This window comes from Ailuropoda melanoleuca, chromosome 12 (genome assembly GCF_002007445.2).
Source record: "Ailuropoda melanoleuca isolate Jingjing chromosome 12, ASM200744v2, whole genome shotgun sequence".
Classification (NCBI taxonomy): Eukaryota; Metazoa; Chordata; class Mammalia; order Carnivora; family Ursidae; genus Ailuropoda; species Ailuropoda melanoleuca.
This window is the reverse complement of record NC_048229.1, coordinates 25,878,178-25,906,168: the sequence shown is the minus strand read 5'-3', so window position 1 is coordinate 25,906,168 and position 27,991 is coordinate 25,878,178. Positions and strand designations below refer to the sequence as shown.

The following is a 27,991-nucleotide window of genomic DNA, read 5'->3' as shown; positions in this document are numbered from 1 at the left end:
AGCCGTTTGTATGTCTTCATTGGAAAAGTGTCTGTTCATATCTTCTGCCCATATTTTGATTTGATTATTTGTTTCTCATGTATTGAGTTTAAGAAGTTCTTTATAGACCTTGGATACCAGCCTTTTATCTGCAGTTTCATTTGCAAATATCTTCTCCCATTCTGTGGGTTGCCTCTTTGTTTCGATGACTGTTTCTTTTGCTGTGCAAAAGATTTTTAAAGAGGTAAATTGGTTAATAGAATAAAATGGGATAATGTAAAAATATTCAGTTAACCCAATAGAAGGTAGCAAAAGAACAAAAACCAAAGAATAGAACAATTAGAAAATGGTTAAGAGGATGGATTGATTTTAATCCAAACATACATATTTTTAAATTATATCAAATGCAGATGGTCTAGGGGCACCTGGGTGGCTCAATCAGTTAAGTGTCTGCCTTCGGCTCAGGTCATGATCCCAGGGTCCTGGAATTGAGCAGTATTGGGCTCCCTGCTCAGCAGGGAGTGCGCTTCTCCCTCTGCCCCTCCCCTTGCTCGTGATCTCTTAAATAAATAAATAAATAAATAAATATTTTAAAGAAATGCAGATGGTCTAAGCATACCAGTTAAGACAAGAGATTGTAAGACTGAATGGAAAAGCAGGACCCAAGTATATGCTAGCAGAAATACACTTTATACAGGCATAGATAATTAAAAATTAATGAGTGGGGAAAAGATAGATCATGCAAACACAGAAAGAAAGTTGGAATCACTATATCAGTATCAGATGAAGCTGACTTTAGAACAACAAATGTAATCAGGATAAAAAACATTATGTAACAAAGGGGTCAGTTTCCAGGTAAACAGCAATCCTAAATGTATATGTATCAAACTACAGAGGTACAGATTACACAAGTGAAAAAAGAACAGAAAGGGCAAAGAGACAAATCCACTATTTTTGGGGATTTCACCATTGTCTTTCAGTTATTAATAGGACAAGTAGACACAAAATCAGAATATAGAAGACCTGAACAACACAATTGACCAAATTATCTAGTTGACACTTATAAAACACCAGAAGAGCGGAATACAGTCTTTTCAAGTACACATGAAGAAGTACACAAGACCATAAAATAAATTTTAAGTTTTAAACAATTAGCTACATAAAGTATATTCCCTGATCGTAGCAGAACTAAACTACCAATAACAGTAAAATACCTGAAAATATTTGGGAGACTTAAATTACAAATTCCATTTTTAAAACAGCGACTGTTCAGATTATCTGTTTCTTCTTGAGAAAGCTTGGTAGATTCTTTCAAGAAGTTTTCCCATTTCATCTAAGTTGTCAAATTATTTCCATAAAGCTCACAACATTCTCTTTTCCATTTCATAACTAGAATTTGTGGTGACATCACCTTTGCCATTCCAGAAATTGGTGACTTGTGTATTTTTTTCATCAGTCTGAATGAAGATTTATTGGTTTTATTGACCTGTTTTTTTTTGTCCTATCTCATTTATTTCTATTAGTAATTATTTCCATTCTTATGCTAACCTGGTGTTTCAGTGCTCTTCATTTTCTAATTAAGGTGGAAATTGAAATCACTAGGAGTTTTCAAAATTTTATAACTTAGTACTATTACATTTCCTTCTAAGAACTGTTGGTTGCATCCCACACATTTTGACACGCTGTGTTCTAAGTTTTATTCAATTTAAAATACTTCCTGTTTTCCCTTTGATTTCTCTCTTGACCCATGGGTTACCATTTAGGTCCAAACATTTGGAGATTTTCCTAGTATCTTTCTTTTACTGATTCCTAATTTAATCCTTCTGGTCAGGAAACATATTTTGTATGACTTGAATTCTTTAAAGCTTATTGAGGTGTGTTTTAAGGCCTGGAATATGGTCTGTTTTGGTAACTATACTGGGTGCATATGAAATAATTTGTGTTCTATTCTTGGGTGGAGGATTTTTAAAATATCATTTAGCTCAAGTTGGCCAATAGTGCAGTTCACGTCTTCAATTTCCTTTATGATTTTCTGTCTGCTTGTTTTTATGATAGATGTGTGTCAGAATCTCTTATTATAATTTTGGATTTGTCCATTTCTCCTTGTAATTCTATCCGTTCTTTCCCCAGGTAATTCAGGTGATTTCTTCACACGCATGCACTGATCGGTGTTTAGGTAAAAACTAGTTTTTCATGCAGATAAAAAATTCTGGTGTCTAAGGGTTTTTTTTTCTCTAAGTGCTCTCAGGCACTTCATCCTGGAAACTCCAGCCACCTCAGTCTCCCTGACTCCCAGGTCCTTCCCCTCAACTCAGACTATAGCCTGGAAACTCTCTTCATGCAGTTATTTGGGTAAATCCTAGTACTCCCCTCATTTGTTTCCCGTTTTTCAAGGATATATCAGTCTCATTGCCTGATGTCCAGTGTCTTGAAACCAAGGTTTCATATACTTTGTCCAGTTTTTAGTGTTTGAGGTGGGAGGATAGACTAGTCTCCCAGAATTCCATCTTCACCAGAAGTGTGCATCTCAAGTACACATTTAACGAGAACAGGGATCACTATGGATGTAGAATTTAAACAAACAAAAAAACCCAACATTGCAATTAACATTCTTGCACATATGCTTTTGAAAATTTTTACCAGTATTTTTGGAGAAGTTCCTAGATCAAAAAGATAGGCAAATTCTAATCTTTAACTTGCCTTTTCTATTCAAACTACCATCTCTCTAGAATGAAGGATTCTTTAGACGAATTTTATGTACCTTTATTCAGTGCTCCCTATATCTTCCTCACCAAGTTGGGATATATTAGTATGGTTTTTCAAAATTTCTTCTACTTACTTTTTCTCCGTTATTGCTAGTCTTACCAGAGGGCAGAAAGTGCCAGCGATCCTGGCATGTTCTTTTAGTGTGGCCTTGTTGTGTCTGTATTCAACTTTTCATAGTGTGTGATGTGAGGTGTTATTTTTTGTTGTTGTTGTTCAGTTTTGGTAGAAGGAAGTTCTGTTATGTCTGAGTCTAACATTATTCCATAGGGTCTCTGAAAGGCTAGACTTTGAATTTTTGAATGACTAGAGCGCTTCTTGATCTAGCTGTTTATCCAAGGGCAGTGCTTCAGACTGGCAGAAAATTTGTTCTAGCCCAGTGATTCTCAGATGTTACTGTGTATTCAGATCGCCTGGGGATTTTACAGAGATGCAGATTCTGAATCAGTAGGTCTGGATTAGGACCCACTATTCTAGAATTTTGACAAATGATCAGCTCATGCCGATGCTGCCAGTCCATATCCCACACTCTGAGTAGTAAGGATTTAGCCTTTACCTTGCAGTCCTGCCTATCACTGGCAGTTTTTCTCCTGTTAATGATAGATTACCTCTTCAAAACCCAAGTGTTTCCTTCTTGAACTCTTGCCACTCACCCTGCCACTCTGCAACTGTAAATAATTTAGGGAGGCTTCTAAAGTCAGACCTTTTGAAGTAACACTGGTTCCAATCAAGGTGCCGTGTTTGTTTTTTAAGATTTTATTTATTTTAGAGAGAGCATGGGGGCAGGAAGGAGCAGAGGGAGAGAGAGAGAGAGACTATCCAGCTACTTCATGCTGACACGCAGAGCCAGACATGCAGCTGGCGGAGCCACCCAGGCGCGCCTCAGAGTGCCTTTTGCCCTTCCAGATGCCACAGTGCTTTGGGGGAATGTTATACTCTTCAGTGCAGCATCAGTTTCCTCCCAGGATTCTTACCACATTTAGCAGCATTTTCTTATGGATTTTGAGGCTCAGAATTGTAGATATTTCTTCACTTCATCACAGATGGCTCTCCCATATTTTTCTTGTTGCTTTAGTTTGGTTTCAGAAAGGAGAAATGGATAGGTACATCTTGGTTCCACCTCTTTATTTTTTAATTTTTTAGAGAGAGAGGGAGGGAGGGGCCAAGGGAGAGAATCCCAAGCAGGCTCCATACCCAGGACGGGACTCAATCCCACAACCCTGAGATCATGACCTGAGTTGAAATCAAGAGTTGGACACTTAACTGAGTCACCCAGGCGCCCCTCCACCTCTTTAAATTCAGAAATTAGTAAATACATTTAGAGGCTCCTCATAAATACGTTTGAATTTGCCTCCTTATGGCTCTGTACCACTTAGAGTGGAAGAGTGGGGTAAAAATGAAGTATTTTCACTTGAAGGCAGTCCTCTTTGTAGATCAGGTCTTCTGTCCTTTATATAACAGCTTTGCTTTCTGTTGGTTGTCTCTGACACCTGTGGAGGAAGCCGCCTTTGGAGGGTTTCAAAAGGAACTCCCCTGAAGTCTTCTGGCATGAGTGGTCCTGGTGATGAGGCTCAGCCACTTGAGTCTCTTCCTGTCGAGGTTGCCTTGTCTAGCATGCAGCCAATTGAGGATTACTGGCGAGATAGCTAAATTATAAGCTACAGGGTACTTCGTCCCCTTCACCCATGACAATTTAACTTACCCTTGTGACAGGGTCTGAGGCAGCACCACCGAATCAAACACACCCTTTCTGAAGCAAAAGATAGGAATATTCACACATTTAATGAATCGATAAATGCCCTCATGTCAGTTCAGGTCAAGTTTTTTCTATATGGGAACTGAATCTCAACCTCCCTCCATCCTGCCCGCATTCCATGGGAATTTTGTGAACTGTTCAATCCTGTGATCCAATCCTGCTGGTGGAGGCATAAGCACTTAACCCAGACTGGCCAGAGTATCCCATACCATCGACCCAGTGATTGGTCAGAGTGGACACATAGCCTAAATTGGAACAAATCCGATTTTTCCTCTCTGACATGGAGGCTAAGAGAAAGAAGATCACCTTCCTTTTGAGATTAAAAGCTCTAAGGACCTTTTAAGTCTAATATCAGATGCCATTTTTTTCCTCACCAAGAAAAAGCCTGCTAGAGAATGGAACAACTGAAAGCATAGCTATTAATCTGAGTCTGAGTAACTGCCTGAAGCTGTACCATATAGACATTACACCTTTCAGTTACAGGTACTAATACCTTTTTCCTAAACTAATTGGAATTAGGTTTCCATCAGGATCTTTTTTTTTTTTTTTTTTCATTTGAGAAAGCAAGTATGAGCTGAGCAGGGGAGGGGCAGAGGGACAAGCAGACTCACCGCTAAGCGGGGAGCCCGATGCAGGGCTTGATCCCAGGACCCTGAGATCGTGACCTGAGCCAAAGTCAGATGCTTAACCGACTGAGCCACCCAGGGACCCCTCTGTCAGAATCTTTATGGCAGTTGCTGTTTCTCCATTTATCAACTTTATAGACTCTTCAGTAATCTTTCTTAGGAAAGATAAGAATTTAACTCATTCCACCAACTAAATTATATATTCACTCTTCTGTTGTATTTTACTTTGAAATACAGCTAACCTGTATTTCTTATTCTGTCAACTTTATACAGATCTCTTGAATCCCCTCTATGAGAATATTGCCCCTTATCCTTGATTCATTCAGTCTCATTATTGCTATCAACCTCCCACTATCCAGTCTATCAGCTACATTTTGCCTTTTACATTATTAAGTAGACAATAAATAGGTCTATATATGTATACAGAGACAGACTTCAGTGGCTTGTCTATATTATGAGATTGAAAATAAAACAGCACTTGAGCATTATCACTAGGTAAATATACTCTGAAGAGTCAGAGCCAAGCAATATGTGATGACATTTCTTTCTCTGTAGGTCCAGTGTTAGGATCCCAGTCTGTGCTTAAAGGAGTCTCTTCCTCATATATCAGTCAAATGGATTTTATTTTTTTATATTCTGTTTTCCAGAATCATAACACATTTCATGAGGGCTTGTTTTATATTCAGACCTGATAACTGGTATGGTTTCCCCTTTGTTTTTCCCAGAGCCAGTAATTGCCTTTCTTTCCATTTCCCTGAGGAAAACTTGTCTTCACCATATTGCTAAAATCCCCCAACTTCATACTTATTTAACATAACCTATTCCAATTTTCCTGAAGATTTTCTTCACTGAGTCCCTTAATTCCTAGCCTACCAGTAATTTGGTCTGATTGTTGTAGAGCAATCATCCTAGTCATCCTCAACACCACTTTCCCAGTTTAGATCCATTGTTTATTGAAGGCTTTCCTGCTGCCGCCTTCCTGTTCCATCCAAATTTTACTAAAGCTAATCCTATAATACCCTAATAAAGGGTAAATGAGAGTAAACTGAAGCAAACTGCATATACAGGATATCAGTGTTTGGCTTCATGCTTTATTGTTATTTGGGTATAGACTTGTAGATTCAAAGTAATTTTACCTCATAACTTGGAAGGTGCTATTCTATGTTCCGTTAACTAATATTGCTAACGGGGGGAAGGCTAACACTATCTCTGTCCCCGTGCTTGTGTTCTCTCTCAAATAAATAAAATCTTAAAAAATAAAAAGGAGACGTTCACATTTTTTGAAAGCTTTTTAGGATGGTTTCATCCTGAAGTCTGAAATTTCACAAGCACATTTCTGGATGTCTTTTCTTCTATTGTAATTGAGGTTTTTGCCAGTTCAGCCTTCCCAGCACTCAGTGAGCCATTCCAAGCCGAACATTCATAATTTTCTTCAGTTTAGAAAGATTCTCAATCGTTGATTTGATATATCCATTATATTTTCTCTGTAAGCTTTTCTGGAACTCCTATTAAACTTCTATGTCCTTTTTGTTTCTTCTTTTTAATTTATGAATTTGGGAAGTTTCCTTAATTTTCTTTAAAACTTATATTAAGTGGTGCCTGGGTGGCTCAGTTGGTTAGGTGACTGCCTTCAGCTTGGGTCATGATCCTGGAGTCCCAGGATCAAGCCCCATGTCGGGCTCCCTGCTCAGCGGGGAGTCTGCTGCTCTCTTTCCCTCTGCTCTTCCCCTCACCCCCCCACTCGTGTTCTCTCTCTCACTCATTCTCCTTAAAATAAATTTTAAAAATTCTTAAAACTTCTAAAGTTTATTACAGCAATAACATTTTTTCATTCTTTTTTTTAAGATTTTATTTATTTATTTGACAGAGATAGAGACAGCCAGTGAGAGAGGGAACACAAGCAGGGGGAGAGGGAAAGGAAGAAGCAGGCTCATAGCGGAGGAGCCTGATGTGGGGCTCGATCCCATAACACCGGGATCACGCCCTGAGCCGAAGGCAGACGCTTAACTGCTGTGCCACCCAGGCGCCCCCATTTTTTCATTCTTAAGAGTTCTGACTTATCTTTTTTTCCTAGAAAACATGATTATTTTCTGTACATATTTTTCTTTAAAAAAGTGATTTTTTAAACATTTTAATTCTAGTATAGTTAACAGTGTTTAAATATTAGTTTCATGTGTACAATACTAATTTTTTTTTAAAGATTTTATTTATTTGAGAGAGAGCGTGCGTGAGCAGGGGGAGGGGCAGAGAGAGAACCAGACTCCCTGCTAAGCAGGGAGCCTGACATGGGCCTTGATCCCAGGATGATCATGACCTGAGCCACAGGCAGACATTTAAGCAACTGAAGCCACCCAGGCACCCCTCTAATTTTTTTTTCTTTTTTTTTTTAGATTTTATTTATTTATTTGACAGAGACAGCCAGCGAGAGAGGGAACACAAGCAGGGGGAGTGGGAGAGGAAGAAGCAGGCTCACAGCAGAGGAGCCTGATGTGGGGATCGATCCCATAACGCCGGGATCACGCCCTGAGCCGAAGGCAGACGCTTAACCGCTGTGCCACCCAGGCGCCCCCCTCTAATTATTTTTTTTTTATTTTTTTATTTTTTTAAAGATTTTATTTATTTATTTGACAGAGATAGAGACAGCCAGTGAGAGAGGGAACACAAGCAGGGGGAGAGGGAAAGGAAGAAGCAGGCTCATAGCGGAGGAGCCTGATGTGGGGCTCGATCCCATAACACCGGGATCACGCCCTGAGCCGAAGGCAGACGCTTAACTGCTGTGCCACCCAGGCGCCCCCATTTTTTCATTCTTAAGAGTTCTGACTTATCTTTTTTTCCTAGAAAACATGATTATTTTCTGTACATATTTTTCTTTAAAAAAGTGATTTTTTAAACATTTTAATTCTAGTATAGTTAACAGTGTTTAAATATTAGTTTCATGTGTACAATACTAATTTTTTTTTAAAGATTTTATTTATTTGAGAGAGAGCGTGCGTGAGCAGGGGGAGGGGCAGAGAGAGAACCAGACTCCCTGCTAAGCAGGGAGCCTGACATGGGCCTTGATCCCAGGATGATCATGACCTGAGCCACAGGCAGACATTTAAGCAACTGAAGCCACCCAGGCACCCCTCTAATTTTTTTTTCTTTTTTTTTTTAGATTTTATTTATTTATTTGACAGAGACAGCCAGCGAGAGAGGGAACACAAGCAGGGGGAGTGGGAGAGGAAGAAGCAGGCTCACAGCAGAGGAGCCTGACGTGGGGCTCGATCCCATAACGCTGGGATCACGCCCTGAGCCGAAGGCAGACGCTTAACCGCTGTGCCACCCAGGCGCCCCTCTAATTATTTTTTGATAGCTTTCCATATTTACCTGTTTAAATCTGACATAAATTTTTAGTTTTCTTCTGCATTACATAACTTCCTCCACTGTAGGTTTAGTTCTGTCTCAGACCTTATTATGCTGATAGTTTTCTTCATATGTTACGATCCTTTTTTAATTTTTTTAAAGATTTTATTTATTCATTCAACAGAGAGAGAGACAGCCAGTGAGAGAGGGAACACAAGCAGGGGCAGTGGGAGGGGAAGAAGCAGGTTCCCAGCGGAAGAGCCCAACGTGGGGCTCGATCCCAGAACGCCAGGATCACACCCTGAGCCGAAGGCAGACGCTTAACGACTGAGCCACCCAGGCACCCCCATATGTTATGATCCTTAACTGTTCCAACATTTAAGAATGATATGGCTTGGGGCATTTGGCTGGCTCAGTCAATGGAGCATGTGACTCTTGCTCTTGGTGTTGTTTGAGCCCCATGTTGGGTGTAGAAATTACTTAAAAAAAAAAAAAATGGTAACGGCCTGATTACCCTGTAGATGAGTTTCCCTGAATAGGGAGGGTTACTGCTATCTATGTATGCAGGGCTGGCAAGTCAAAAAGAGATTCTCTGAATTCCCGAAAAGATTTTTGACTTAGCCACCAACTCTCATGCTAGCTACCCAAGTAAGTTCATTATTTAATAGTTTAAATTTCTTATAGTATTACATTATTGCTTATAACTTCAAATACGACAGATAATCCTAGGTCTCCTCCTAACTGGAATATCCAATCCCAGCCTCCTCCCTAGAAGGAACACTTATCAGTTGGGTGTGCCTCTCCAGAACCTTTTTGAAACTTTTGCATACTTAATTTAATTGTATTAGAAATGTTTTGATAACATATAATAGTATGCAAATCTAAAAAATCTACTGTTTCAGTGTTCTTTAGTCAGACCCATCCATGTCATATCATTGGTCCATTCTTTCAAACTGCTGCTAATATTTCTCGTCATGCCCCGTGGAAATTTAGATGGTTTCCAGTGTTTCATGTACTAACCATACTGCCCTCCAAAGAGACGATAGTGAACATTTTAAAAACTTCACTGCTTCCGCAGTGGCAGTGAGGAGTTCTCATTGCTCCATGCAGCTGCCACTGTTTGAGAGTACATTATTTAAATTTCTACCTCAATACTAGTGAGGTTCAGCAGGGACTCATTTATCATCCATCTGTATTTCTTCTACGATTTGCCTATTCTCATATTTTGTCCATTTTTATACTTGCTTAGTTGTCCTTTGCTTATCCATAGGTGTTCTTACATCTTTCCCTTTGTATGTTACAAATATTTTCTTCCTGTTGTTTTAAATTTTAAGAGCACTTTCTTTTTTAAAAACGTATGTCCAACACCAAGTAATAAATATATCCTACTTTTTCTTATACTTTTCTCATTAGTTTTATATTTAGGATTTTAATCAACTGGAACTCCCTTCTTGTGGATGGTGTGAAGTAAGGATCCTATTCAATTTACTTATAGAAGAGAGTGTGGAGTGAGAAAGCTGTTGGCTTCCACATGGAAAAGAATTTAGCGGTCTTGTCATTGTTTCTCCTTATTACCAACCTTCACCCTCCCCCCCAGCCCCTGCCTCTATACACAAACCAGCTTGAAGCCTAAACTCCTCTAGGGGTGCTGTGTACAGAGCATTTGGGCAGAGTGGCTCCTATTACTGAAAACCCTATTATTCAAACATTTCAGGTTGTAGCTGCCTCTGCTACATTTCATGAACAAACACTTTCCTCCAGTTTGTCTTTTATTTGTTCAACTCTTTTCATCCACTGATGACCCTCTTTTCTGATCTTTGTTCAGTATCTTTTACATTGTTTTAGCCATTTAATGGGTTATGGAAGGAAGATAAATTTATATGCTGTTTGTTAACTGCAAAAGAAAATCTTCATTTTTCCAGTGACAATTCTGATTTTGACAAGTTGCCTTTCAAAAAACGTGTACAAATTCATACTCTGCACGTACTCCTTTCCTGCTTTCGCAGTGCTTATATTTTATCAATCTGATATTGATGATGGATAGTTCATTGGTTTAACTTGTATTTCTTCTGATCCTAGTGAGATTCAGTATTTATCATACATTCATCAGTCACATGTTGCCTCTTTAGGTCCTTTGCCCATGGGAATAGTAGTGTCATTTTCTAAGTGATTTATAGGAGCACTTATGGATTTCATGTATGTTGTAATAATTATCTCCAATACTGATATTTAAAAACTTTGTGTTTATACTATCTTTGACTATATAAAAGCTTAATAAAGTTCTTACACAGTCAAACCTACAATCTCTGTGTGTGGCTTCTGGATCTCGTGTCTTGTTTAGGAAGATTGTTTTCACTCTTTGATTATACATTATGTTACTGTGTCCTCTTATAACTCTTTCCCGTTTGGATAAAAGAATGAAGGAACTGGTTTTGTACAGAGCAGAATCAATTTTACCAATACTGTTAAGCCACTGACAAATTACCTTTATTTATAGATTTTATGTGTTTATCTGTATGAATGTGTGTATGTTCACATGCACACAGTGTTTCAAGCCTTAAAAAATTCTTAGGATTTTGTTAGGTACAAAGAATCTGTAGATTGATTTTGGGCCTCGTAACATCTCGAGAATAGTCTTCCCCTGCAGGATAAAATGTCTATTCAAGTCTTCCTTTTCGTTCTCCATTTCATCATTTTCTTTGTACCTATATTCATATGTGAATTGGTTACTGAAGTGATTGCATATTCAAAGCCTCCAGGAGTCAGGAAGTAATAGAAAGTGTAAAATAAGTCAGATGGAAGGAGGAATGGTTTGAACTATGGAGAACTGGAAAACGTGTGCCCACATAAAATTATTTGTTTTTTTGGTTTTTTTTTTTTTTGTATTCATTTTAAATTGATGAGTACCAAATCAAACATGTTTGTGGGCTACCAGTTTATGAGTATTGATCTATAGTTTTCCTTTCCTCTCTAGTTTTGGAATTACAGCTTAGTACTAGTTTAATAACCACCTTTTCAGTTTTAAACGACAGAGATTTAATACAATTCAACCACCTGGAATTAGGAGAGGGCATCAAACTTGTATTTTCTATTCTTTGGTTATTGATTTTTTTAAGTTGTCTTTTATGTAAATGAATATATCTCAGTAAATCCTACTTATTACTAGTGATTTTTAAAATCTGGCTTCTGAGAACTGTTGAATATCTAATGAAGTTAGTTTTTCTTACCAACAAAGTCATATCTTACTGTATGTCATTATGGACTTTAAGATCAATGCTACTGTATCAGATACCCTTATCACCCACCTTTAGAACAATGACTACTGTTCCTAATCAAAAATCTTCATAATCTCTTAAATCTTGCACTGGTGCTGCTTTTGTTACTTCTCAGTTGACCCTTGCTGGTGACCAGGTCCTCTTTGTATACCACAGTATTTTCTCATCTTATGGTAACGTTTATTAAGTCATTACTTTATGCTAGGCACTCTGAGCAATTTACATGCATTCTCTCATTTAATCCTCCCGTCAACCTTTGAGGTAGTACTATTATTATTTCCATAATATAAATAAAGAGACTGAACCTTACAAAGAACAAAATGTTTCTCTGAAACTAGAGGGCTAGAAAATGGAAGAGCAAGGATTGGAACCCAGATCTGTTTGATGCTGGAATATTCTTAATTCTGGACAAAGAGCCAAAGAATGAGATGTGTTTTGACATGAAATAGTACTTTGAAAGGTATCCTGGAACAAGGTATTGGGGGCAGGAGGGTCTTTTAGGTCTCTTAGGCTATTTTGAGGAATGTGTGCTTTAACCTAAGAACTATGGGGTACTAATGAAGGGTATCGATGAGGAAGTAATATGATCAAACTTTTAAAATACAAGTTTGACTGCAATGTAGGCAACTGACAAAGGAAATGGTAAATCAGACCAATCAGAAAGCTATTTCCATAGTCCGTATGAAATAGATTACTATGTATTGGACAAAGATGATGTAATGGAAATGGAGTCAGATTCAAGGCATATTTAGGAGATAAAACCTACAGGTCTTGGCAACTGACAGGACATGGAGGGTGAGAGAGAGGAAGGAGTCAAGAATGACTCCATGGTATGAATTCTTTCATGCTGGGCAAGATGGGCACGCTGCCTGAAAGATTTCCTGCAATCCTTACATTCATAGGGTCTCTCTCCTGTATGAATTCTTTGATGTAGAGTAAGAGATCCACTATAGCTAAAGGCTTTCCCACAGATATTACATTCATAAGGTTTCTCTCCAGTATGAATTCGCTTATGTTGAGCAAGGCCTGCATTCTGGCTAAATGTTTTCCTACATTCCTTGCACATATAAGGTTTTTCTCCAGTATGACTTCTCTGATGTTGTGCAAGTGATGAACTATTGCTAAAGGCCTTCCCACATTCAATACACTCATAGGGTTTCTCTCCAGTATGAACCCTCTGGTGTTGATCAAGGTATGCAATCTGGCTGAAGGCTTTCCTGCATACTTTACATTCATAAGGTTTTTCTCCAGTATGAACTCTCTGATGTTGAGCAAGGTGTGCATATTGGCTGAAAGCTTTCCTACATTCCTTACATTCATACGGTCTCTCTCCAGTATGAATTCTCTGATGTACAATTAGGTATCCACGATGGCTAAAGGCTTTCCCACACACATTACAGACATAAGGTTTCTCTCCTGTATGAATTCTCTGATGTTGAGCAAGAAATGAACCATTACTGAAAGCTTTTCCACATTCAATACATTCAAAAGGTCTCTCTCCAGTATGAACTCTCTGATGTTGAGCCAGGTGTGCAATCTGGCTGAAGGCTTTTTTACATTCTTTACACTGATAAGGTCTCTCTCCAGTATGAACTCTCTGATGTTGAGCAAGGTGTGCATTCTGGCTGAAGGCTTTGCTACATTCTTTACATTCATAGGGTTTCTCCCCAGTATGTATTCTCTTATGTTGAGCTAGGTTTGCACTCTGGCTGAAGGTTTTCCCACACTCAACACATGCATAGGGTTTCTCTCCAGTATGAATTCTCTGATGAAGAGTAAGGGATGAGCTCTGGTTGAAAACTTTCTCACATTCATTACATTTCAAAAGTTTCTTTTGTATATAGGCTTTCTTATGTTTCATTTCAACAGATTTTTTTCGGTAACTTCTCTTTTGTGGCTCATGCTTATGCACTCTTTCTTTGGTGGTAAAAGTCTTTTTTATATCAAATATTGCATCCTGATGGAAAGTTTTCCAAGATTTAGTATATTCATTACTTTGATCTTCAGTGAGGATTTCTTTATGAGTGATGATCGGTTGTCTGGAATGTACTGCCTGACTTCCTAACTGGTTCTTAAGCCAGTCCTCAGTTTTACAGTCTTCTCTCAAACTGGGGCAGTCAAGGCTATGACTAAGATGGCTTCTTCCCATTTTCACTAGTTTGGATGTTTCTTCACAAATAACTTGCTTTGATGAAAACTCATTCTTTTTAAATGTATACTCCCAATCTAAAAGATACCAAGAAAACAAAGGTCTTTTGTATTTGTTCATCAGAAGAGAAGAACTTCCGAAACAAAAGTTTGTGAATAAAATACATAAGAAGTTTGGGGTTTAACAGCATAAGATGCAGTCTAAAAAGTATGAGATTTTAAAGAATGAAAACTTAAGAGAGGATATAAATTAGAAACTGAAGAAGTTATCTAAAATCACAATAATTTTATATCTAATTTAATATTAGAGTCTCCAAACACCCTTCCTCTTTTGCTTCGGGTTATCCTGCATTCAAGCTAAGTTCATTATTTTTACAAAGCCAATTTCATGAGGTCAGTGTGGCTAAAAAACCTCCATAGACCCAAAGATACACCAGGTACTATTAGTTGTCTTAGGTTGTATATGCAAGTATGGATTAACTTTTGAAGCCAAAAAATGTCTTTTTGGGGCACGTGGCTGGCCCAGGGCATGTGACTCTTTATCTCACGGTCATGATTTCAAGCCCCACATTGGGTGTGCAGCCTACTTTTTTAAAAAAGTCTTCTTGTCAGACATTTTCTATGTGATATATTCCAACCAAATGTAAATTTTTAATTGAGCTCAGAGCTAAAATGCATTCACATAAAAGTAAGTTTGTATAGGGGTGTCAGGGTGGCTCAGTCAGTTAAATGTCCGACTCTTGATCTCAGCTCAGGTCTTGATCTCAGGATTGTGAGTTCAAGCCCTACATTGGGCTCCAGGGTGTGGAGCCTACTTAAAACAAACAAACAAACAAACAAACAAACAAAAACAGTAATTTTTATCAAACTGCTTGATTTTATTAACCTGCCACAGGCCTTAATTTGCCTTCTTTCCACTCCTCAGTCAAATCATCTGTTCTGCTCAAGACTATCCATTGGTTTCTCACATTTATAATAAAACTAAAATTCCTATTATGGTTTACAAAACCAATGTAATACATGAACATAAATGTAAAACCTTTAGTAAAATTACTGCAACTCAAATCCAGGAAAATATGAAAGCATAATCATTAATCAAGTAGAGCTTATCCCAGGAATGCAAGATTGGTTTAATATGTGAAAACCAGTGTAATTCACCACATTAACAGATTAAAGGTGGAAAATCATATGATCGTTTCAACGGATGTAGAAAGAGTATTTGGCTAAATTCAACATCTATTTATTATAAAACTTATTAGCAAACCAGGAAAAGAAAACTTTATCAAATTGATAAAGGGCATCTATGAAACATCAACTTAATGGTGAAAGACAGAATACATTTTCCCTTAAGGCTCAGAATAATCCAAGTATATCTACTCTTAATAATTCTATCCAACATTGTAAAAGATGTCCCCTGCAGTAAGAAAAAAAACCCTGTAAGATTAGAAAGGAAGAAATAAACTGCTGATAACATGATAGTCTATGCAGAAAAACCTGGAACCTACAAAGAACTCCTAGAACAACCATTAAATAAATCTATCAAGATCGTAAGATAGGGGCGCCTGGGTGGCACAGCGGTTAAGCGTCTGCCTTCGGCTCAGGGCGTGATCCTGGCGTTATGGGATCGACCCCCACGTCAGGCTCCTCTGCTATGAGCCTGCTTCTTCCTCTCCCTCTCCCCCTGCTTGTGTTCCCTCTCTCGCTGGCTGTCTCTATCTCTGTCGAATAAATAAATAAAATCTTTAAAAAAAAAAAAAAGAAAATGAAAAAAATAGACATTGCTGTGTCTAGATTTTTAAAAATACAATGGAGCAACTTGTGCAAAACTAAAAAGCAGGAATAAGCAGACACTGACATTTTAGACCCAGAGAACAGGAAAATGTTATCAGAGAAGACAGTAATTCGTTAGAGAATATATTCAAGGAGAATAAGTTTGGGAGCTCATGCCAATGGAACCTCAATGCTTCCTCCCAGGCCTTGAGCCTTTAAGAAAAATTATCGAGGAAACATCAATTATAAGCAGAAACCTCTCAGAATAGCTGAGCTTTTCCTTGCAACGGCCTCTTCTACCTTCCTAGTTCTTTCTCACTCACCAGGACACGTGCCTCTTGTTCCCTCCTTCTTCACCATCCACGGTTCTTTTCCTTGTTCCAATAATGAGATCACATCTGGCTTAGAAACTGAAACTCCTGCTTATAAGAAATAAAGGGGGAATTAGCCGGGCCCATAAATCAGATCAAGGTGCTTGGTCATCAGGAAGTCAAGGGCATTACAGAAGGGAGCAGAGGAAGAGGTGAAGCATTCTGAAGAATGGGGAAAATGAAGTTCTAGGAATACTCCAATGAAACTGCCAGTTCTACAAAGTCAGCCTATTTTGGGGAACACAAGAAAGGGAAATTTAGTGAAGTACATCAGAGGCTTCCCAAACATTGGAAAGTAGCCCTATGTGCAGATTCTGAATTCTAGGGAACCTCCTTACCCAGTGATACCAGGCTTCTATAGTTCTCCAACATCACCTTTCTGTACAGATTCCTCTGAGCAGGGTTCAGCCATTCCCATTCCTCTTGAGAGAAATCTACAGCCACATCCCCAAATGTCACCAAATCCTGAAATGACATAAACATATTCTTTTATGCTCGCCTAGTGTTCTTCACCTCAGATTGGCATAGTTTGAAAAGTTAATTTGTACTTTTGGAGAGAAATATTGCATATAGTGAAACTTTCTGGCAATACGTTAGATTCTCTGTCACATGTCAAGCAATTTCTAAAATGACTTCTGTGTGCTTGGTTTTAATATTTTGTAATGGAAAGTATGCAATTTCTGACACAGTCTGTACTGATGGTGAGAATAGCAAACGAGCAAAATAATTGTTATTCATACTAAATGCTGACACATTTCTCAATATGGAAAATCAGGACAGACTACAGCAGCAAAGAAAGGCTTTAGGAGGAGGCAGGAACATGAGCTTAGCCCTATAAGTTGTATGTGGTCTAGACCTACATTTTCTAAACTCCTCGATGGAATGGCTAATGTTCCAGCTATAGCAATAGGCTAGATATATATAAATATATTTGACTTCATAATATTGATTTCCTAAAGCTAACCATATAGGTAATAGAAATATTAAAGAAGTTCTGTAGTGATTTTCCAAAAATATAAGTTAAGCAAATGTATGCCATAACAGAACTGGGGCAATAAAAGATTAACAGCTCTTGATAACCCCACTGAGTTTCAAAGACAGTAACTTTTCATGTAAAGAGACAAACTAATAGTAATTTTAAGCACTATTAGATAGTGAACATTTCAGATGTGATGATGAAGTGCAACAAAAAGTCCTTACAGCTTTCACTAGAGGAACACACCCAATTGTGCATGTCTCGTGAGCAAGAGTTTTTAAAACGTTACAGCACTAATACTCCATTGAATTAAGGGTCTTTATAACATGGAATAAGACCTAGTCTGCTTCCTAAAAATTCAAAACGGGTGTTCTTCCTAATGAGGTAAATCTGCTCCAAACTTACCAGGGCTCGCATGTGGTTTGCTATATGCTGCTTTGGTTTGGCACATCACAGAGCAAAGCCTACTCTTTATCTGGGCTGATATACAGACGTGCTTAGTGGTGCACATCTGAAGAGCTGAACTGACTTGTTAAATACTGAAACAATGTCACACCGGTTGGTAAACGGCTACTGCACTGAGCCCTGCTAGTGACCATCCCAGATCTTCCCACAACCCAGCAGCTTAAGGGCACAGCAGCAGCCTCCAGTACCCCAGCTGGGGTAAGTTCTGGGGCGTGCCCTTGCCTTAGTGGTTATCAGGTATAAACATCACTCCATTAAATATGATTCTGCAGAGTAAGGGTCCTATTGAAGATGTAGTTAAGCACATCAATGATTTTATGCAGAAACATTTTTTAAAAAGATTTTATTCATCCAATTGCCATTGAGAGAAAGCAAGAGAAAGAGCACAAGCAGTGGGAGAAGAAGACAAAGGGAGAAGCAGATTCTTTGCCAAGGAGCCCAACGTGGGACTCAATCCCAAGATCCTGGGATCACTACCTGAGCCGAAGGCAGAAGCTTAAATGACTAAGCCACCCACGCATCCCTATGCAGAAACATTTTTAATGGAAAAAGGAGTTAACGTGTGAATTGCTAGCGCCCAAGTAATGGACAAAAATGTTTAAGGAGGCTATAAGGGAAGCAGAAGTATGCCTCCCAAGAAACATCAGTCACGTGCATCAGCTTGATCTTACGTGCCTCCATCTCTGAAACACTTAATACAGGGAAATGTGGGAAGTGAGTAAAGGCTTCAAGGGAAAGGGGTGCCTGGGTGGCTCAGTCAGTTAAGCGTCTGCCTTTGGCTCAGGTCATAATCCCAGGGTCCTGGGATCGAGCCCCACATCAGGCTCTCTGCTCAGCTTGCTTCTCCCCCCTTCCCTCTGCCTGCAGCTCTCCCCTCTGTTTGTGCTCTCACTGTCTCTCTCTGACAAATAAATAAATAAAATATTAAAAATTTTTAAAAAGACTTCAAGAAAGGAAGGGAACATGAATTGAGTCTTAAAAGATGAAACTTGGCCTAGACAAGGCTGGGTACTATCATTCATCAGTTCTATTAAAAATCAAACACTTGCAATACAAACTAATATTTTGTGCAAACAAAAGTGTTCTACACACATTTCCTCTGTAAACAGAGGCAAGGCAGCTTCTGCTAGGTAAAGTTCTTAAAAGACCTTTTTCAGCTTCACACACTAATGGATTCCAGGTTTCAACTGTGTGATTGACATTTTCCTTTCAGCCATTCAATGGGACTTAAATATCTTTAAAATATTTTAATATTTATTTTGATTTGATAAAACAGGAATTTCATACAATTTGTAATCATTAAAGAAACTTAGCAAATAATGTCCAGTATTTCTACCCTCAGTGATTTTTTTCCTTTTTATAAAAGTTAAAAGAATTGCATGTCCTCCATCCCCACATCTACCTACCATGTCACCCTACTTCCTAGAAACAATCAAAATTTACAGCTAGTATGTATTTGTTCAAATGTTTCCTTATATGGACATGTCAATGATTATCTGTCCACATTCATTATAATATCACTTTTGTTAGATGGATAACATTACGTAGTATAAATATGCTGTATCTTTACTAACCCCCTACTTATTTTCATTTACATGAATCTGAATTTTTCACTATGTTCTCATATAATACTACTGTATGTTGAATTAAGGATTCAATAGAGGTCTCTAATTATTTCCTTAAAATAAATCCTAGAAGATATTCTCTCCAATGAGACTAGGATATCCCAGACTTACTTAACCTCAGAAAAAATTTTAAATTACACTGTTTTGACCTAGCAAGAATAACAGGAGCTAATGAAAAGATAATTCAGCCTGGGAATAAAGTGTTGACCTGCAGTCAAAGAAATAGTAATTGTTCTTGAAGTAGAAGGAAAATGGAAGAAAATGGAAATGAAAATCAAGAAGAAATGAAGAGCCTCAAAGGAATAACTATAATATCCACTACTAATAATAAGTTGGAGTTAAATCACTATATCTTGTTCAGAAAGTGGTAAGAATATGAAGGAAGATTACAGAAGGATGAAAGAAAGAAGATAATTACATAATGAGAAATGGGTAAGGTATCTTATAGTGGCCGCTAAAAGAATAATAATGTTTAATTAACAAGACAATAAGGAGAAAGTACTTCATTTATTCAAAAGAAGGCAAACAAGGAGAAATAAAGGAACAAAGAATGGATGGATGGGGCGCCTGAGTGGCTCAGCCATTAAGCGTCTGCCTTTGGCTCAGGTCATGATCCCAGGGTCATGGGATCGAGTCCTGCATTGGGCTCCCTGCTCGGCGGGACGCCTGCTTCTCCCTCTCATACTCCCCTTGCTTGTGTTCCCTCTCTCGCTGTCTCTCTCTGTCAAATAAATAAATAAAATCTTTAAAAAAAAAGAATAGATGCAATAAGTAGAAAACATTAACTGCAATATGATAGGCTTAAATATATCCACAATTACATTAAATGAAAATGTACTAAACACTAATTAAAAGACAAAGATTCTCAGACTGGATTACATGGGCTTTTGGGAGGCACAAGGAATCACAGAAGGCACACAGGGCCACTCAGGTGCCTTGCCGTGAGTACAGAGAATCATGGCAGGCATAGGGATTGTGAGAGGCACACAGCTGACAACCAACAAAGTGGTGTTTATAAGAGGCACCCTTTAAATATCTTTAGAAACGAGAGGCTTTCAAAAAATGTGCATTGAAAGCATCCTTGGACTTAATAAAAATGCAGTTTCCTGGGCCCGACCACCAGAGACTGATTCATAAGTTCTGGAGTGGGATCCCAGAAATAGCATTTGGGCTGATGGGCTCTGTCTGTTTTATACATCATATCCTCTGCTTTCTGCTTTTTCCATTACCAGTTTAGCAGCAGGAGAAAAGAGGCAGTTGGTTCTTATTGCTCTGGTCTTACTCATAGATGAGGAATTCACAGTCTTGTTCATTTATATATTAGTTTGACAAATATTTACGGAGTGCTTACTACCTACAATGTTCCAAGCATTGGGAATAGAAAGGTAAACAAAATATAGTTCCTCTGCTTGTGGAGTTAATATTCTAACAGAGGAGAAAGACATTAAACATCAGGTCATACAACGTCAGGTAGTGTTAAACACTATGACAAAAAAAAAAAAAGGTGATGTAGAGTGACAAGGGTGTTTGTTTTATTTTTTTATTTTTTTTAAAGATTTTTATTTTTATTTATTTGACAGAGACAGCCAGCCAGTGAGAGAGGGAACACAGGCAGGGGGAGTGGGAGAGGAAGAAGCAGGCTCCCAGCGGAGAAGCCCGATGTGGGGCTCAGTCCCAGAACTCTGGGATCACGCCCTGAGCTGAAGGCAGACGCTTAACGACTGAGCCACCCAGGCACCCCATGTTTTAGATAAGATGTTCAAGGTAAACCTCAATGAAGCAGTAATGTTAAAACAACAGCCTAAAAGTGAGAGTAAACCGTTGCCAATATCTAAGGGAAGAGAATTATAGAAAAGGGAGGAGCAAATGCAAAGGTTCAGAGACAGGAAAGAGCTTGGTAAGTTTGAGGAACCGCAAGTTGACCAGTGTGACTGGAGCACAGAAAGGTAAAGACTTGGAGAAAATGAGGTCTGGGGAAGCCAAGAGCTGGATCAGGCAGGGCCTTACAGGCTGTGGAGAGGCCACTGGATTTCATTCCAAGTAAAATGAGAAGCCAATGAGGGTTCCAGGGAAAAGGAAATGATGTACTCCATCACTGTTCCACAGTCCTTCATTATTTTCTACCACCCTCATCAAATCATCAGTCACCATCATCTATTTATGCTGACCCTCAACATACATTACAACTTCGTACATCTGATACAAAAACTAGTACGTATATCATTTCCCCCACTTGGCCTGTTTTTCTTCATCTGTAAAATGAGTGACTTGGACAAGATCACCCACAACTTTCTACCTGGCTTTATTATTTTATTAGCCTAGATCTGTGCTGCCCAATGCTCAGCTACTGGTCACATGTGGCTATTTAAATTTAATTAATATTAAAGATTCAGTTCCTCAGTCACACTAGTACATCCAAGTGTTCCATAGCCACAGGTAGCTAGCGGCTACTGTACTGGACAGAGCAGATATGGAACATTTCTATCAGCAGTCATCATAGGAAGTTCTGCTGGACAGTGCTGCTTCTGGTTCATCTTCCTCTTTACAGCCAGTCTCTCTGTTTTCATCCAGCAGTTCCTATGGTTTTATTTTTTACATTTAACCTATAGAATGTATTTAACCTCAGTGTGAGGAAGAAATCTTTTTTCTAAATGAATAATCCATTCTGTCTCCACTGATTTAAAATATCACTTATATTATCACATAATAAACAAGCTAGTAGACATTAAACTCCATGAAAACAAAGACAGTGTCTATTTTCATTTACCACAGTATTTCCAGCATTTAGTATATAGTAAGTCTTTAATAACTCTATGTTCAGTGAATGAATAAATATTTTCCATTCTTAATTTTACTTGCATTTGTTTCTGGACATTATATATTGATCTTTTCATTTGTTTCTTCTGGCCCCCATTCCATACTATTTACTGTTTCATTAAAGATGTATGCAGCCATTTTAAAATGTAGATTCAAGTACTATTCTCATTTTTTTAAAAAATGTCCTATTTTTTCATAAGTAATTCCACTAATCTTAACTGGATGACCTAGAATATCCTAGCTGTAGCCCACTATTAACTCAGAATGTCCCTGTAACAGGACCTTATTACTCCCATGGAACCTTATTCTTCAGAGCCCCGTGAGTGCCCTAGCTGACCCACACTTCAATACTCAAAACCCAACACATACAACTCTTCAAAATCACCTTGAGCAAAAGATCTTGTCATGTACTATGACTAAGATTGCCCAATAGCCCTTGTCTTGCCTTCCTCTCAAACCTGGGTCTGTGAGAAAGCTCCAAGCTAGTGGTCACATCAGAATACACCTTGACCTCAATGAATCAAACTCCTTAACTTGAAGGCTTTCATATCCCACCAAGGAGTGCATTTTTGCACAGAACACCTAACCTGTAGGAGTGCTAAGCTATTTCTTGAATGAAGATGAATATGCTGGCTGAGAAAAAAAGCTCACTGGGACCTCCTTTTACTGGATTGGGAGAACATGAGGACAAGGTCACTGAATGAATGGGGCTTTGTTAGCTGGGGAATTTCAGAAGAAAAGCATGATGTTCCTATGAAACCTGAAAAACAAAGCACGTCAGGGAGAAGAAATCCTTCCTTACCTTGGACATGGCTTTAAGAATTTATGGCAGCTCCTCTGTCCTCCTACTTCACGCTCCTCACTGGAAGGACAGTGTCTGGAATAATAGCGCTGGAGAGGGAAAACGAAAGCATAAATGGCACTATCAAGTAGGGATTATTTCCCCCCTCCACACGTGAAAGCTGTCCATCAGTGAAATTATTATTATTTTTTTAAAAGATTTTATTTATTTATTCGACAGAGAGAGAGACAGCCAGTGAGAGAGGGAACACAAGCAGGGGGAGTGGGAGAGGAAGAAGCAGGCTCATAGCGGAGGAGCCTGATGTGGGGATCGATCCCATAACGCCTGGATCACGCCCTGAGCCGAAGGCAGACGCTTAACCGCTGTGCCACCCAGGCGCCCCCATCAGTGAAATTATTGAAATCATCCAAGGCTTCCTGGTAATAAGTGGGCCCAACTGGAATCCAGGTCTGACTTTTTAGTCTTCCCACCAGATAATAGTGGTAAAAGAAAATATGCTACCGCCCTTACTACAAAATGAGATAAAGCTACAAACAATGCCTCAGAGAAAGCATCTTTACAGAGTAGAATCAGAGGGGTCATGTGGGCTGGAGGACACTGGACCAAAGAGTCAGAACACTCTGCTTGTAGTCCTGATTTAAGACAAACCGCACCTGGAAACCAATCTCTCAATTTCCTCAAAAAGAGTTGAGGAAGGGGACTATGCATTAACAGTCACTGAAACCCCTATTCATGAGTTACTTTCCACTAAACCTCTCCACCTCGGAGTGTAAAGGAATTATCTCAGAAGCAGCGTAAGCGTAAGAACCAGGTCTGGGGATCAGAACACGTGCCCTCAGGGACCCGATCTACCACTCACTAGCTCTGCAACCTCCAGGACTTAAGTAACCACTCCAAACCTCAGTTTCCTCATCAGTGAAATGGTACCTACTCCCATCTCATCCCTGAGATGATCCACATGGAGCGTTTGGCATAGTGCTCGGCGTATCTTTCGTGCTCAGTAAATACCAGTCATGCATGTTCATAAATGTGGGCTATTTCTGAACATACACAGCGGAGCTTAGGAGAGGAAGGGAAAGACCTTCCTTCTGTGCCATAAAGGGCGACAGCCTCCTCTGCTGCCCTCCAGACCCGGAGCAGGGGCTCCCCTCTCCTTCCCTCTCTTTCTACTCGAGCGTTCCCCTTCGTCTCAGTCCCTCTCAGGCTCTGCTGCCCGACACGGTCTCCCAAACCCTGGAGCACACTGGCCTCCCCTAGCACCCCCCCCCGCCACCCGCCCACCGCAGAAGCCGCCCAGTCCTCGTGCTGGCAGCTCTCCTGGCAGCCTGGCACCCGTGCCCTCACATTGGGTCGCACTGTCACACCAGCATAAGGTCACACAACCTCACGCTGTCTCACACGACCGGCCACACAGCCGCACACTCACCGTCACTGTCATGGTCACAGACGTTCGCACAGTCACACACAGGGGCACGCACACGGTGACACGGTGTCACAAACGGTGACACGGTCTCCCACTGTCACAGGCCCCCTCGCACGCCCGCTCCAGCCCCGCACGCCTGCCGGGGCGCGCCCCCGGCGCCGGCGTCCTCAAAAAAAAAAAAAAAAAAAAAAAAAAAAAAAAAAAAGAAATGGAGTCCGGGCCGGGCGCGGCGCGGAGCATCCTGGGACTGCCCTCGGGACGCGGGCCCGGCGGCTGGTCCCTGCTCCTTCGCCCAGTCGTGTGACGCGCTCCCCAAGCCCCGGACCTCCCAACCCAGAACCAGGACCGGCTCAGCCCCTCCAGACCGACGGAGTCCCGCCCAGGCCTGGACGGGCCGCTTCGTAGTGCGCAGCAACGAGCCCGGTCCCCGAAGGCACCCAAGCCGGGGTACGCGCGGGGTGCGCGTGTGGGGCGGGGCCAAGGTGCGCACGCGCGGTGGGCGGGGCCGCGCGCGGGGCCGCTGGTTGGGCTGCGGGGAGGGAGCTGGCCGCGCTGGCGGTTGCGGCCCCGCGCGCGGCAGGGGGCTCCGAGGGGCTGTGTGGGTGGGTCGGAGCCCCGCTTGCTGGGTTTCATTCATTTCCTTCCTTGTCTTCTTTCGTTCTTTCTTCTGACTCATTAGCCACTTATTGAGCGCCGACTGTGTACCAGGCACTGTTACAGGCTCTGGGGACACACTTGAGCCTGCAGAAAAGAATCCCCGCGCTCCTGTGGCTGACATTCTAATGCGGGAGAAATTCAACAGAAAAGAAAAAAACTCAATAGAAGAGATACATACCGGGAAATGACACGTGTTATAAACAGCAGTTCATAGATCATTCTTTCCGTTCTACCTACCCTCTTGTTCTATACTTCATCCTATGTCTTTGAAAATATTCCATTAACAACTTTTTTTTTTTTTTAAGATTATATGTATTTATTTGTCAGAGAGAAAGAGAGCGCGCGCAAGCAGGGGGAGTGGCAGGCAGAGTGAGAAGCAGGCTCCCTGAGATCATGACCAGAGCTGAAGGCAGACGCTTAACGGGCTGAGCCACTCAGGTGTCCCCCAAAATATTCCATTAACTCTTATTCGTGCCTGGACCATTCCGAAATGGGGTTATGCCCTTCTGTGCTTCCATTGCAACTCGTCTCACCAGAGTCACCCATGACAAAAAGTGTATGAGATGGGAATTTTTATATTGAGGAAATTTTAAAAATGCAAATACATTCTCAAAAGATTAATTGAAACGTTAATAGTAATAAAACGTTGAATACAAGCAATATGGCTACAAGTAGAAGTGTGATAAACGGTAGATCTATTGGTTTGAAAACTACAACTTACAAATTGTGTGATGATGAAGCAATAACTCAAAATACTTTTGGGTTATAGTTTTTTAAAGGAGGAACAAAGCTGTTACAATTGCACTAAGACGGCAATATTGGAAAACCGTTCCTGTGTAAAACGTAAAAGGAACACAACGAAAATTGCGGTAGGTTTTGAGTATTGAAATTCTGATTATCTTCCCCCTTGCTTTTCAGACCATACAGACAAAACTTATGTAAGTTAAGACATATCAGTAAACTTCCAGGTTTTTGCAGCCTTTTCACATTTCACAAATGTGTAGAGATTGGTATCTTTAGGCTGAAAATTTGTGGTAACGTTTTTCATTTCAGCCATTATCCCTTAAGTTTCTTTTGTTGGCAGAACCCTCTACGAAGCTTGGCAGTGGTCACTAAGTGAATCAAATTTATTTTGTTATATATAAGAAATACATTTGTCAATTTCAAATCGGTAATCAGCAGATGTCTGCCCAGCATCTAAGTTTAGTGTCATAATCTAATTACATAATCTTCAGAAGTAGAAATAAATACAGAATATTCCAGACAGAAGCACCCATTTATTTTGCCTTCAGTTGTCACAAGGTAAATGCAATACATTTATTTTTTCATTGGTTAGTACTGGAGCAAATTTAAATCTGTAGTCTATTTCAATTTTTTAAGAAGCTGGAGGTTGATTTCTCTCCCTCTTTTTGTTTTTCTTTTTTGGCTATGGATGTCTAATGGCTCCAGGACTATTTGAGGAAAGGCTCTCCTTCCTCCATTAAATTGCTTTTGTGCCTTTGTCAAAAATCACTTCAGGGCCTCCTGGGTGGCACAGTCAGTTAAATGTGCCATTCTTGATTTCAGCTCAGGTCATAATCTCAGGGTTGTGGGATCAAGCCCTACATGGGGCTCTGCACTGGACGTAGAGCCTGTTTATGATTCTCTCTCTCCCTCTCCCTCTACCCCTGCCCTGCTTGCACTCCTGCACACGCTCTCTCTCAAAGAAAAATAACAACTAAAAATAAAAATTAGTTGAGCATATTTGGGTGGCCTTACTTCTGGAGTCTCTTGTTCCATTGACCTGTGTTTGTATCCCTTTGTCTGTGCTGCATGGTCTTGATTACATGTCCATTTATACCTTGTCTTGTACCAATGGAGTAAGTATTGATATTGGGTAATTTCTCCCACTTTGTTCTTCTTTGTCAAAATTATTTTAGCTATTTTAGAGCATGTTTTTCCATATAAATTTTAGAAAAAGCTTATCTATCTCTACAAAAGACCTTGGTTTTATTTCCTTCTACTTGGTTTGGGTTCACTTTTGCTCCTCCAGTTTCTTGCTGCAGGAACTTAGAAAAGTGACTTGAGACCTGTCTTTATTTCTAATGTTAGCATTTAGTGCTATAAAGTTCCCTCTTAGCATTGCTTTAAATGCATCAAACATACTTTGTTAAGTTATTATAAAGACAGCCTACACTCCTCCTGTTGTGTTTCTCCTTTACTACTCATCTCAGTATACTGACATCAGAAATGTGAGGGCTTTTCAATTCTGACGCTATCTACCTGAAGATAGCATCAGATCGCACAGACTAAGGGCTCAAGTCCCATTTATTACCCACGCTTCTGACCAATCAGCTATAAATTGGAGGTTCCCATGACCCCCTCCTTGAGTTTGATTAATTTGTTAGAACAGCTTACAGAACTCAGAAGTTTACTCACTATTTATCAGTTTATTATAAAAAGATATGATAAAGGATACAGATAAACTTCCAGATGAAGAGATGCATAGGGTAAAGTATACAGAAAAGGCCCTTTTCCTGGTACATGGACAACCATCTTCTCACTGGGCCCTCACATGGTAGAAAGGACAAGGGAGCTTTCCGGGGCCTCTGTTGTATAAGGGCACTAATCCCATTCGTGAGGGCTCCACCTTCGTGACTTTATCATCTCCCAAAGGCCCCTCCTCCTACTACAATCCCATTGGGGATTAGCTTTCAACACATGAATTTTAAGAGACATAAATATTCCATCTATAGCACTGAGCAGATGCATTCTGTTCACCAGGAAAGAAAAACTCTACATGGAAAGTAGACTCAGCCGGCTTTGGCATATGAGGCAGAGAGGAGGTGAGGACGCCACTTACGTTTCTAGTATGAGCAGGCAGTGGTGGCCCGTGGTTTAGTTGCAACTCTATTAAGTCTGGTTAAAACATAAACACAGTTCAGGGCGCCTGGGTGGCTCAGTCGGTTGAGCATCCGACTCTTGATTTTGGCTCAGGTCATGACCTCAGGGTGGTGAGATGGAGCCTTGCATCAGGCTCTGCGTTCAGCAGGGAGTCGCATGAGATTCTTTCCCTCTGCCTCATCCCCTGCTTCTCTCTCTCTCTCTAATAAATAAATAAACTTTTAAAAACATACACACACAGAGAGTTCTCTGAAATAAGGTTACAAAATCTTAGAGTGAATGGGGGGAGAGAGAGAGAGAGAATTTTAAGCAG

At 40.0% G+C, this 27,991-nt stretch overlaps 2 protein-coding genes across 4 annotated transcripts in view; one reads left to right on the top strand and one right to left on the bottom strand.

Moving 5' to 3' along the window:
- The window catches only part of ZNF582 (zinc finger protein 582), a 61,363-nt gene that overhangs the window by 13,995 nt on the left and 19,377 nt on the right, over positions 1-27,991 (top strand). The gene's annotated exons all lie outside the window — the stretch shown is intronic.
- ZNF583 (zinc finger protein 583) lies at positions 10,932-24,302 on the bottom strand. 3 transcript variants are annotated; one of them, XM_019792693.2, is made up of 5 exons: positions 24,142-24,302; positions 22,716-22,804; positions 16,369-16,495; positions 15,983-16,081; positions 10,932-13,967 (listed from the first exon to the last, which is right to left on the bottom strand). In XM_019792693.2, exons 2-5 carry the CDS (start codon positions 22,722-22,724, stop codon positions 12,490-12,492), a joined length of 1,713 nt encoding a protein of 570 aa, XP_019648252.1. In that variant the 5' UTR covers positions 22,725-22,804; positions 24,142-24,302; the 3' UTR covers positions 10,932-12,489. The 3 variants fall into 3 exon arrangements, with proteins under 3 accessions (XP_019648252.1, XP_019648253.1, XP_011236279.1); XM_019792694.2 differs by having other exon boundaries at positions 15,983-16,078; positions 16,406-16,495; XM_011237977.3 differs by lacking the exons at positions 22,716-22,804; positions 24,142-24,302 and having other exon boundaries at positions 15,983-16,078; positions 16,369-16,507.

Bases quoted from the DNA above. Each gene is read 5' to 3' on its own strand.
- ZNF583 (XM_019792693.2), bottom strand. The intron at 16,082-16,368 runs GTAAGGAGGTTC...ATTTCTTATAAG, and splicing joins TAGAAGCCTGGTATCACTGG to CAGGAGTTTCAGTTTCTAAG. The intron at 13,968-15,982 runs GTGAGTGAGAAA...GGTATCTTTTAG, and splicing joins AACAAGAGGCACGTGTCCTG to ATTGGGAGTATACATTTAAA.